Genomic DNA, 13,714 nt, shown 5'->3' on the forward strand with positions numbered 1-13,714 from the left:
TTGATGGCCGTGTCCTCATGAAATAAGTCCTGCCTTGTCTACACTGTTACATGTTTGGAGGATCTTGCTCTTAGTCTTCCAGTTCTTCAGGAAAATGGTACAGAAGAGGAGAACGAGCTCCTGTGTCAATGGAGAAAGTGTTTGGAAGCAGGATCATCATCACCCCTGCCATGCCCTAGAAACCAGCTGAGAGAGGAAGCTGAAATATCCTGGGGAGAGTTTAACTCCTGCTTTGGAGGGAGGCCACGTGTCCCAGAGGAGGCTGAACATGGGAGCCACAAGGGAAATTGTAACCCAAGGATTCTGGGTGTAAGGTCAGGAGTCTTTATTTGCTTTGTGGACTTGGGAGGTCTGGGAAGTCTAGTGGGGAGCAGACTTGCCTGATAGTGGGTAGGAGTCAATCCTAAAGTTCTGAATCTCTGATGGTCCCCCCCGGGACAAACTCTGGGACATCAACAACCTGGAAAAGAATTACTGTTTCCATGGACAGACCCTGATATTTGAATTTTCTACGTGAACAATTTTTTGTTTCCTCTACTGTTGTTCAGATTTCAAGGTTCCTTTTGAAATTATTGTAGAGAACAGTTACATGTGTTCTGCCTTATCAAAAGTTTTCTGTTTAGCAATCCTCATCAGCGTTTTAAAACATGCTGACGTAAAAGGTCAGGAATTTTTCATATAGGTTACAATAAGTATTTAGGTCAAAGACTAATTAATCATTCAGCATAAGTCTGCTTTTTTTTTTTTTTACCACACTGATTATGAAGAAGACACACCAAAAGGTTAAAGACCTTTTGTACTGTTACAGTCCAGATAAGTGATCTTCCACGCAGTTTTGGAGCAGCTGAACTATAAAAAGGAAGAAACACACAAAAACCAAAGTTATTTCAGTCTTGCTTTGTCATTCTAAAATTCTGTTCTCCCTCTCCTAATCGGGAAGACCTTGTGAAGGAGCTTGTATTGTTTGGTGTTGAAAGGTGTTTATCTCATTTTTACAGCTAAAAATCCTACTAAACATCAAGAGTTTGACTAAAGGAACTTTGCCACGGTACAAAATGTTGCGATCTGGCAGGACAAGTAGCATGCAATTTTAAAATGTCAGAAACCCAGCTATTTATTAGTTTTCATGGTAGGAAATACTTAGCAGATCAAGGTAAGTTTTTTCAATGGAAAGATTTCATTTAATGTTCTCAGTATTTTACAACCACAGTATGTAGTCCTTGAGACCTACAGAATAACTCATAATTTTTTTCTGCTTCTACCTTGTAAATGCCAGTGAATCCTCTTACAGCCTTCTTCAAGCAGGAGCTAAGTCTGATTACAGTATCTGACTTGGCCATGGCTTTGTAGAAGCAGGTGAGTACAGCACAATAAGGGAGGGAAACAGAAATTGGAGCTAGAACTTTGTCTAAAGATCTCACTGAGTTTTACCAAATTCAGTTCCAAACCACAGCCCAAACACAACCCAATTTTCATTTCATCCTTGCTAATGGAGACATGATCTCACTGACCCCCAGCATTCTCTTCAGGCCCTGTCTGTGTTACAGAGCACCATCTAATAACCCTGTTACATGCTGCTGCAGGAGATGTGCCTGTGCCCCATTAAAAGTTAATATCCCATACCCTGACTGGGGACTTTCTAAATGCAAACCACAGTTTAAAGAGGTAGCTTTACACTGTTACACTTGTATTTATAGGACTCTGAAAACAACCTGGAGACAGTGGACATCTGAAAGTTTGCTGAATCACAAGTTGAACATGATGTAAGAAAATCAGACTGTTGCAAAAATAAAAAGACTGACACCATTTTGAACTGTAAAGCAGATATAAAGCAATTTATTAATTAGTCTTGACATTGGCAAGGTATCGCATGGAGCAAGGGAGTGAGGCAGCAGGGGTTTCTCAGCTGAAAGAAAACTGGGAGCAGAGGCATAACTCTTTAGAAACATAAAATAGTTGCAAAACATAAGGGAGTAAAGTATCTTCCATGTTCATTGCCAGCAGGAAATAAGTGATAGGCTTGTACCAGAGAATAGCTAAGTCAAGTTAGTGTAGGGAACACCTTTGAACTGTAAAGAACAGCAAGGCACTGAACAAGAGCATTAGAGGAAATGTTAGGAATGTGTCACTGGAAATCTCTGAGAGCAGGTTAGACAAACAGCTGTCAGGAATAACGTAGATACAGCAGACACGACTGACACTAAAGGAATTAGCCCATCCCTTGAACTCAATTCCTGCTTTTTGTTTATTAGAACCTCGGAAAAAAAAAATCTGCTAAGACTTCTTCAAACTTTTAAAATTATAGCTGTAAGGACCATCTGTGTTTTGAATCAATCCAAGGGAATCACTGTTTGTTGGAATGTCACAGAAGGCAGCCGTGATTTGAAGTGGCTGCAACCTCTGTACCTATGGTCTCAAGGAATCCCATTTACAGTAGTGTATCTGCAAATCTCTTAAAAAATAAGTTTCATATAACATCTGTGTTATGGGAACTACTTTTGCATTGGAACTGTAAGAAAAAAAAAAGTAAAACTCCATCAAGGCAAATAGGACAATGGGGAATGGGTGCCCTTCCAGTTCCAATAAAAAAAAAAGTAATCTTGTGTGGCATATTGTGTTACGATAGAAGATTTGTTTTATTTACCAGATGAATAGACAAACTGAATAATGATCTGTTCATCAGTAAACCAGGAAAAAACAGCAAAAGAAAACCTTCTTTCAAAGTGTTTACTGACTTAGCAATGTAACAGCCTTATCTCCCTTCCTCAGCCGTGCTTGTGAATCAGCAGCAGTGACATTTTCCAGCAATCCCACATGAAAGCTGGTGGAAAGGCTGATGAGGGATTTCCGCTCCGTGACCTCGCCCTGCACTGGGACAGCCACCACGCTGCCTCTGCCATTCTTTCTATGAAGCACTGCACTGACAGCTGGAGTTGCTTTCCAGAAGTCATCTCATCATCTGACAGCATCCAATACCTTAACTTTCCTCAGCACAGGAGACAAACTACCTTGAATTTCCTACTTTTCTGAGTTTTCCAAGCTGCTGGCAATGGCAAATTATCTTGGAGTTACCTCAGCAGTGTCTTTCATCTGGGTTATGACATTCCTGGCTCAAAATTACTTTGTAACAGGTATGTAAAGTTCCACTTTTTAAAGTCTTGGAAAAAGTAGCTGGATTTACCAAAAAAATGTGGAGAAGGAGCGTGTGTAAATGTGTTTCTGGCAGAGAAAACCACAGGGTTTTGAGAATACAGTGCAACAAAAACTGAGATATAGGAAAACTTTCACTGTTGATCTAATTCAATTGTTGAAAATGCTGAAGCCTTTGAATCTAAATGCCACAAAACTGCTTATTTCAAAGATCTGGTATGGCATTTAGGATTAAGCTCAGATCCATTGAAATGTAACTTCATTTTGTATCATTTTAAATACCAGAGCAAAACATGACACCAGTTCTCTTTCAAATTCCATTATTAACTTGACAGAATCCATCCTTACTGCAGTAGCTGCTGGGATATCTGCAGATGCTCAATGCATACCAGAAGCCTCCAGATGCTTTGCTGTTTTTTAAGGATTTAATATTTGTTCTATTTGTGTTAAAGATCATATACAGTTATTGCAGACAATTGATTTTTCTCACCTACTGAAAGACTTCTGGACTGAATGAATTAGATACTCAAGTCCTGTTGAAATTCCACAGGATTGGAGTACCTAACAACAGTAGTGTCCTCCAGCAAAACCAACACTGTACAACTTCCACCATGGAAAGGGAGAGCTTGAGGAAGTGCCCTTCCTTGGGACACCTTCTCATGCACCCTCATGGCTCCAAGAGCTCCAGCTGAGCTCAGGGCTGATCTCCAGCTGTGTCTTGGAGCTGTTTTGTGGCATGTCCTATCCCCTTCTGTAGTGATTTGTTGTCTGGTCTTCACACATGCACTCTGGATTTAGGCTGTAGGTAACCTTGTCTCCAGGACAGACTTTCAGGCATGTGTAGAGCCATCTCCTGCTGCTCCCAAAGGGACTTTCTGGGTGTCTGACTCTCTGAGTGGCAGTGAAACCTGCCACCATCCCCACTGTGGTGCTGCTGAGATGCTGTGGGACTGTGCCTGTCACCCTGTACTCATGGTGCCCTTCCTTGTGGAGCAGCCTCATGCTTGGTGCTCCCTGACACCAGCAGCCAAAGGGAACTCTAATAAATCAGAGTGAAGGTTAGACACAAGGCAAAGAGAAAAACAACAGCTCCCCTCCAAAAAAAAACTAAAAAGGGAACTAATGCACATCAAGGCCAACGTCCACAGCTTACAAAAGCTGAACAATTTTCTTCCTGTTCTATGGTAACTTTGTCTTGCTGTGATGTTCTTCTGTCTAGGTCTTCTCACTTATTTCAGTAAACCAAATTATTAACCCAAGACCAAAATATGGAGCAGAATGTACCAGTACTATGTTACCTAAATAGAGCAGAGCTTAAAGTACAGCTATGTGCAGCTGATGGACCAAAAAGGATAACGTACTTCTAAAGGATTAGTCTGCCTCCTGTATAACTCAGTCATCTTCAGAACAGAGTTCAGAGGTGATTTAATGAGCTATGTAGAGACTTGAAGAGGTTACTGTTCTCTTTTTGGATTCCTTCCTCACAGTGGGAAATTCATATCTTTTACAAAATGTATCAATAAATCGCTGTTTTGTTTTAAAAGGCCTAGCAAATTTTAAGACACAACCTAGAGTCACTTTTCTTGCAATTTGCAACCTAAGTTTCTGGCACTGAATTTCTGTATTATGCTGTGTATCTATCCTGCAATACACATGTGGCAATATTTGTCCTGTAATTGAATGACTAATGAGTGTAGCAGTTCACAAGTATCTAGGTAATTTTCTAAGATTTCCATAAATTCCTTTCAGTCAGCTTCCCAGCTTTATTTGAAATTTGTGAAGTTGGTCATTGAGAAGCTTTCTTTCTCAACATTACATTTTTTACAAGTTGTGTTGGCTCAAATCTGAAGACAGGAAAATAATAGACTGAAAAAGGTAGACTTGAAGTCCTTGCTAACAGCACACACACCTTCATGGAGCACCAGGGCTTCTCTGCATCCCCCTGCAATGTGACTTATGTTCAGCTCAGGGCTGGATGCAGCCACAGTTTGTCTGAGAGGACTCCCCAAGGCATCAGTGTCTTTCCCTCTCTGCTGAGAAAAAGCCACCTGATTCAAAGATTGCTCTTCCAAATATTTAAACTAAATGTAAGGACAGCAGAGGCATCATTTTCCAAAAGCCATTTCCAGCCATTTCCCACATCCAGAGGGAGCAGGAGCTTAAAGCCTTTCTGCTTTCTTAGCACTCCATACAAGCTTAGTCACCTTTATCCCCTTCTCATCACAAGAGTAGCTTAGCTGCCAGTTCTATGTTTTCATTCACAAAATTCGGTTTAATTTGTCTTGTTAAGAAGTCATGGGGTGAGTATGGAGGCATCACTTCATCCTGCCTTGAGAGTTCATGGACTGTCTGTATTCTGAAGCACAGATTTTATGAAATACACATTAATGTACACAACTAGTGAGTACAGTCTGACAAACATATTAAGCAAGGAAGTATCACCTCTGGTTATCTGACATGTCTGCAATGAAATGCTGAAATGTTTCATTTGACAGGGCAATTACTGTATGCAACTCCAAAATAATATTTTTTTTTTCCAGTAAATGCTCCCAGTAAAATATGGAGGCAAAATAGTAATACTCTTTTTCCTTATTTGTGCCAAATCCTGAATTATGTCCTATGCCCTTAACACAGATGAGAAAAAAGAGGTGGTGTAACCTGAGGTATGCACTTGCTGGTGCAGGTGTCACAAAGAGTGTGACAGCTGTGGCTATTTAAAAAGCTGCATGAACTGCCTGGAAAAGTGTTAAATTCACCTATCTCCTCTTTTCCTGCTCCCTGCCAAACACAGTAAATGGAACACTTGACAGTGGCTGGGGGATGGAAGCATCATGCAAAGCTAGGAAAAGAAGAAAAAAGAGTTTAGAAGGAATAAGGAATATCAGAAATTATCAAATATTTTTTATTTTCTTATTGGTATATTAATTCCATGAGAAAATATGTGTATCTCCTTTTCTGTTATATACCTTACTATCTCAATAACAAGGGTGTAATAACAGTATGAATGCCTTGGTGCAACAGCTAGCTTTAATTTATTTTTAAAAAGAAAAGAAAGAAAAAGGGCTGCATCTAGTCTAATGACAGTCAAACCATTTGAAATCCCAGACTACTATGTTTAAAAAATACATTCTATTTTTAAAAGATCTTTTATGCTAGAAATTAGTTTTCTGTTATCCTCAAGCTAGAAACTTTAAAACATGTTCAATTCAGTTGATCTTCAATTATTCAAATACTAACCTTGACTATTTTATGGCTTAATTACAGGTTCCATTAATTCACCTTGCAGGATCAAGGGTATAGGAATTTATCTTGATCAGAAAGCGAATTTCTCAGAAGCAAGTCATGGATGTAATCAATTCAACCTAGAGCTGGCCAGTAAAATACAAGTGGAAGAGGCTTTGAAACATGGCTTTGAAACATGCAAGTATGTGCCATCAGCTAGTGGCCCACTACCTTTAGTGAGCGCCTTCACACCCAGCTGAGGCTGGTGACAAACCTCACACTAAAAGCACTGGTCCTTTTTGTTGCAGCTATGGATGGGTGAATGATGGATTTGCTGTTATTCCTCGGATAACATCCAACCAGAAATGTGGTCAGGGAAAAACTGGAATAGTAAAATGGCAAGCTAGCAAGGATACAAAATTTAATCTCTACTGCTTCAATTCCTCAGGTATGTAAGCATGACAACTGCATTGTCTGTGTGTTTTGGGTTATATTAGATTTTTTAAATCTGCATGAAAAAAAATCATAGAAGTGAGTAATTTCCTATAATTTGTTGACCCTTTCCCCCAGTCTTAAATATTGTCAAGCTGTTCTTAGCTCAGAAACTTCCAAGAAATGCAAAAGGTGAATTCAGTTAATCCCAATTAATAATGTGGTGCTGCCATTAAAGCTCTTGAGGAAGAGTTGTGTTTACCATTATATAATGTTGACACAATGCTTTTAATGTGTTTTGATTATTTGGCATTATAATTTAAAAGAGTGTGATTGAATCTTTAACTAGGGTATCTGTGTGTGGCATGTCTACTCTTGCAAAAAGGCTAGAGTGGGATACTTCAGGAAAATTGGAACTTTTTTTATAAAGGGAGGTCTATCCATCAAGCCAAATTAAATTATAAGCCAGATCTGCCAAGAGACCATAAAATTAATTCGATTCCTAATTGGTAAAATCCAACCGCTCTTTTTAATTTGCATCACCCTAGGTGTGAAAAGACCTGCCCTTCCCCTCACTGGCTATTTACAGACTGAAGTCCAACAGTAGAACTTGATATAAGTTAGATCTCAGCACAAGATATCAATATTGTTTCCTAATGGCTTCTGTGGTATTAACTAAAAATAAGTAACTAGAGATATTATGTTCCTACGTGTCTCATATCTATGGTTATTACATAACAAATATTCCAATAATTACCCAAATAAAGCATCATTTCATTATTTATAATCAGTTCCTAGATTTGCCAGTGAGTTTTAGATAACAAGAGCAAGAGGATATGCAAAAAATCCTGAAAGTTTTCAGGAACACTGTGTGAACAAGGGTTGGAAAGCAGGAGAAATATGGAAATGCAAAAATGTAAAGACCTGTGATCCTGTGAAGAGTGGAGGCTCCAAAGAGACTGAGGATAAAGGTGTAGAGAGAAGGCCTCTGCCACATGGTGATTCACTGCATGAAATGTGTTATTCTGCACTGAAAGTGTTGGGTAGACTGGGTAATGCTACAGGGGCAGCAAGTAACTCCAAATTATTTGCTTTGTTTTGCTTTAATTAAAAGAAAATAAATACATATATGCTGTAAGAGTGTGTGAAGAAAGTTAAGCTTGCTCAATGGTTAGAAAACCATTTAATGTATATTTTACATTCTGCAGTCCTTTATCTTAATTTCCAAACTTTTGCCTGTTCTAGGCATTTCTTTGCATTCCAAAATATTTGTCAGCAGCTCATTTTGTCAATTTTCTTGTGCCAAAAAACTTGCCAAAAGCTCTTGAAAAACCATAGTGGAAAAAGCGTCAAGGCCCTGCCCTTTGGCATTTCATTCTGTAAAGGTGACTGCGTCATCAGGCTCCCCATGGGGATTCACTTGGAAAACAGCACATACATCTTTTCCCTGTTATTTATGTTAACCTGGTTGTTACTTCAGTGAAATTTTTATAGTTTTACATAATACAGAATTTCACTAGCAAAGTAGAATTTTCTCATTTTGACAGGAGCCTGATTCAGAGCTTAGCTCTTCCAATTCCATATAAAACTTCACTTGCACCTACATTTTTATATAGACAACATCCACTTCTATTAATTTATTTAATTTCTGGAAATTACTTATTTTTCTTCAAACCTGAAATTTTTTACTTCCCATCTTCTCCTCCCCACTTACAATCAAATCTTTTTCTCCTCCCCACTTACAATCAAATCTTTTTATTATCTCACATTGGTGCCTGATTTATTTGGAACTTTTATGGGCTACATTTTTTTACAGGAAATCAAATTAATTTTCCAGGTATCAACAGTACATGCATATATTTTGAACATATATATGACATAATTGAAATATTTTTGCATATTGGATCTGCAGTTAAGCTGCTCCCTGCTCTGTGGGAAGTTATACTGTTGGGTTTTAAGTGCAGTATTACTCTGAGTAGTTTTCATGAGGGATATAGTCATTGGTTTGGAAACATAAAATGAGTACCATGGTTGCTCAAAGGAGTGTGTAACTATGTGAGTAATGATAAAAGCTGTAAAATCTAGCTTATAGCCACATACTTGAAATAGGATATATTTGCCTGGTTTGGGTAAAGCTTTTGTGAACAAAAAAATAAAAATTTCCAGAAGGGAAAGACTCAGGAACAATTTCAATAAATGTGTGTGCTGTAAGTACAAAACTGGCATCTAACACAAGTTTTATGGATTTCTTTTCCCTGCTGCAGATGTCCGGATTAATTCCTGTCAACCAGACCCAACTACACCTCCTTCATCAACTGCATCAAGTGATGTAACTGCATCTTCAGCCTCTGATTTGACTGAGAACACCACAGCAGTGTCTGCTGAGGCTGTGACTGAGGCAGGACAATTCCTGAGAAAGAGATTCCGTGTGGTGTGCGTGACTGAAACGCTCTCACCAACAGAGGCGCCCACCACCACACCAGTGCCAGAGGAGCCCTTCTCCACTGACTCTCCCAAGCTCACTCCTCACCTGGCCTTTAAGAATGATGCTGTTGTTTTTGGAGGTAAAGGATGTGGTAGATATTTAATGAAAAGAGCTATTTGTGTAGAAGTCAGTAGACAAACTGTTCACAGCTATTTTTATTGCTGCTCTACCATCCATTTTGATATAGCTGAACCTAGAAGCAGAATAGGATTGTTTTGGTTTTGCAGAGCAAGGCTTATAGGGCAGAGGATTTAAAAATCATTCTTAAGAAAAACTAAGATCTGATTTTATACTTTATGATAAATTTTAATGTGAAATTGTGTAAGTTCTTTCTGGTTAATGTGATTTGAGGTAAAAAAAATTCAGAAAAAATCTTGGCAAACACTTTCAGTGTAATGGAAAACTCACCAGCAGGGTCTTTAAAACCAAAAGAAGCCAAGAAAGTTTGAAGGCTAATTGTTCTTGAGATACAAGGTGAGTAAGCAATCCTAATGCCAGCAGTGGAGAAACAGACCAAACATGAGGAAAGGCATGCTAACTGTAAGGATAGTTAATAACAAGAATGTGTTCTCCAAACAGGTTGTAAAAACTCTCCAATGAGCAGATTAGAGAAATATCTGTCAGGGATGTCCTAAACACCAGTTTTAGGCTATCCTGAAAGAAATGAGCAGGAGTAACTCAGCTTTTGATCTTCCTAATATTCTATTCTTCAGTTCATGTGTATGTACTGTTATATGAGGCTGGTTTTAGAAGAATCCAGATTTTTGGTCTTAAGCCTTCAGGACATCAGCTTTAAGTACATAAATAAAAAAATCTGTGCTTGTATCACTTTTATCTCCAGGTATCCCCACTGCACTTCTTGTACTGGCAATCATCTTCTTCATTATCTCTGTTGTTCTAGCAGTCTGTTATATCAAAAAGTAAGTTGCCTTTTTTTTTTTTTTCCTCTTTTGGAGTGAATTAACTCCTAGAGTGCAATCACTGAATATTTAAAATATATACTAAAGAACAGAGAAGTAGTCATGATAACATAATAGTGCTGCACAAATTTTAAAAATCTTAAACCCTGTTTTTATGCAGATAAGTTTGTTGTTGCTATAAAAAAGGAACACAAAAAATATTGCCTGCTTTTAATTGGTCAATCATGCCTAGTGTGAAATATTTCCAAATGTGTTAAAATAGCAACACTGAAATGTGCATCAGTTCACACATAAACCAGTTTTGTCCTTCTCTTTTTTTTTATGTCACACTCAAGGTGAAAGTTTTTATTATTGCACTATGATTTTGCTCAGAAAAAAAATAATTGTTGAACTCATTTGTCAAACTTAAAGACCTTTAACACAGTGCATTATTAAATGTTACTAAAAAGTGTGCAGTTCTCACACCCTAGCCCAGACAGCTTTATCATTGTGTACCACAAATCCTGAATATGCCTTGTCTGTTTTTAAAAAAAATACCAAAATATTTCTTTAGAAAGCACACTGCTGGAAAAAGTACAATGATCTAGCATGCCACTATCCTCTGAGAGACTTCTGCTTGAGTATGGTAATTTAATTCTAGCTGTTTAAGTGATACTACCAAACTATCCCAATATTTCTGCTTTACTATCTTTTTTTCTTTTTAAAGGTACAAGAAAACCTTACCATTTATAAACAAGAAGCAGCAAAAAGAAACAGTTGTAACTACCACTCTCAAAGAGACAAAATCCAATGACCAAACACCTGAGAAGGAAACACAGAATAATGGAAATAAGGTAGAAGAGTGTAAAACTAAGCCTGAGGCCACAGTAAAGTGTCTAGAAGCAGAAGTTTAAAGGAAAGAATGTACAGTTCTTGATGGAAGTATAAAATAAAGCACACAGAACTTGGCAGTGCTTTTAAACATAAGTGATTGTAAATACTCATATTTTCTCCATCTTTAACATATGAAACCTTGTTTTTTTAATGATTACATCATTGGCGACAAATATTCTTGCAGAAGAACATGGTATCCTATTTACTTGAAATAAATTCTACAAATTCATATTACAGCTCATTTTTCATCTTTAATAAAGAAGCAATTAGGAATATGCTATTAACCACATGCATGACATTAACTATTTGCATGGAATTTAGATCAATATATACCAAAAAGGTTTTTATGTCTGGCTGGAGGATGTCTGCTAGCTTCATGCCTAAAATAAAAACTGGCTCTGTAGTTCTTCCTCGTGTAGATTAGCTTATTTCCATTCAGTAGTTGCATGCTGCTTTAAAAAAAATGTCTGTTTACAAACAGAAGAAACAGTTCTGTTTACAAGGGAGTAAAAACTCAAAGGATTAACCCACTGTCATTCAAATGCCCAAAGAAGGGTACAAAGATGCTGATGTGTGTATGTGTATATTCACACAGCAATGAATAACTTAGAAGCCTCCATTGTACCATAAGTTACTGTTTTATTTATTGAAACCATTATCATTCTTCTACATGAGATATTTGACAGAGGGAGACAAAAAATCCTTGAACAAGACTTATACTGGAGATCTTTTTTGTGTATTTATGTGTGGCTTTCATAATAAAGGCCTCAGGTGACATGGGATGTCTACAATACTCCCTAAAAAATAAACTATGGTGGATATGTTTGTCTGGACAATTTAGTCTCATGAAAACTGTCTCATGGTAAAAAGAATCAATATAACCATAATGTTACAGAAATAATTAGTTGTTATAACAACATTAGCAGTTTATCAAATATTTTCCTGAATAAATAATTTAGATAACTTATCTTTATGTTTGAAGGAAGTTGTTATGCCAAAGGAAGTTTTCTTCCTTCATCAGGCAGCTTGAGAAACATAGTCCTTAGTTGTTAATAATTTTTAAAATAGCAAACTAGCAATAGAACTGGTCACATATATTGTGTTTTCAACAGTGTAGGATATGGGTTATGAACTTGGATATTTTTATTTACATAAATTTTAAAATTTCCAGTGTTTATACATTCCACTAGTAATGACTTACAGTGTATTTCTAGCATTATACTTACATTATAAATACTTAAGAGATTCCCTGGGTTGTTTTTTGTTTTCTCTTTTTGCCTTTTTTTTTTTGATAGTTCAGAAATATTTTATGGCTCCAAGTGATTCAGTGCAGCTCTAAAAAATGCTCATTTCAGATGTCCATCAGCAGCATTTTAGCAGAAAAATGTGCAACAGAGGACAGCACTAGAAACAGCTTTCCCAGCCAGTTAAGTAACTCCCCTCTTGGCCAAACATCACAGTAACACCTTGTGTCCTGAATGAAGTGCTCTGTGAGGAGTAGCCAGCACAAGTAAGGCCATCAGGAGGAGCCACAGCCACCAGTCATGAAGGTGCAGAGTAGCAAATGGGCCTGAGGGCACAGGCAAACGTAGTGGATTCCGGGTAGTTTGGGAAATTTTAAAAATCTTCCTTCTGCCTCTCTTTTCCATGTTTTAGAGATTAGAAATTACCTGTTTCTCTATTCTTTTCTCTACAGCCAAGAGATAATTACAATGTTGCTTCTGTTCTAGAGCTAAATAAGGGCACTTTTTTTCCCTGAAGTGTTTACTTGCTAAAAAACATGTATTCTGTTTTAATAAGATATTGTCTTAATCTTTAAGTGTCTTATTTTATCATGCACCTTAAAAACTCAGCATTCATTCTGACCTTGCTACTGCTACCTGACCAATGCACATGGTTTGATCTGCCTTTCCATTTCACTACACAATTTATGCCAACACCCCAAGGGCTAAAGGAGCTGTTACATTGTTCTGTATAGAATTAAGGCAGATCTAAGTACTAATCAACAAGTTCTCTATTTGATATTGTCTCTATGTAGTTAGCACAACTCAGTCACATTGGAAAGTAGAAAACATTCCTGCTCATTGTTCAATGGAATTGCAAGGGATGCACCTACTACAAGGCAAACAGGAAACATTTATTCAAGTATCTAGACCAAGAGTGTCAAACACCAAACCCTTAACTAGAGGTAGCAGAAACTTAAGAGAAATTCTTCATTATGTTTCTGATTTTTCTCAAGTGTTGTGCTTTTTTTTTTTTTTTTTTTTTTTTTTTTTTTTTAATGAGACCTTCTCAACAGTTCTGAAGCTCCTTGATGTGCCAGAGCTGCTCAAGCACCATGGACTAATAACTCATCCCACTGAGCAGGAGAGCACAGTCTGTTCTTGTCACTTGGTGGTAACACCACTCAGATTCCCACACTGAGGCTGCAGATGTCTGCTGACCTTAGGCAAAAGGGGTGCTTGGCCTACAGGAAACACAGCAAGGTTTCCAGTCCAGCCCAATCCCTGCCTGGAATATAGGGATGCCTTTGGCGTGGGAAGTACGTGTGTCCATGTGTGAACAGAAGCAGGCAGGAAGGGGAAGTACTACTCCTTTTCTCCTCTTAAAATTAAGAAAAAAAAAAAAGAAT

At 37.7% G+C, this 13,714-nt stretch overlaps 1 protein-coding gene across 1 annotated transcript; it reads left to right on the plus strand.

Moving 5' to 3' along the window:
* Positions 1-53: 53 nt before the first annotated feature.
* On the plus strand, positions 54-11,485 carry LYVE1 (lymphatic vessel endothelial hyaluronan receptor 1). Its single transcript, XM_063158472.1, has 6 exons — positions 54-3,131; positions 6,415-6,574; positions 6,681-6,820; positions 9,069-9,368; positions 10,131-10,209; positions 10,916-11,485. Exons 1-6 carry the CDS (start codon positions 3,050-3,052, stop codon positions 11,100-11,102), a joined length of 948 nt encoding a protein of 315 aa, XP_063014542.1. The 5' UTR covers positions 54-3,049; the 3' UTR covers positions 11,103-11,485.
* The last annotated feature ends 2,229 nt before the right edge of the window (positions 11,486-13,714 follow it).

The sequence above is a fragment of the Melospiza melodia genome, chromosome 6 (genome assembly GCF_035770615.1).
Source record: "Melospiza melodia melodia isolate bMelMel2 chromosome 6, bMelMel2.pri, whole genome shotgun sequence".
NCBI classification, from domain to species: domain Eukaryota; kingdom Metazoa; phylum Chordata; class Aves; order Passeriformes; family Passerellidae; genus Melospiza; species Melospiza melodia.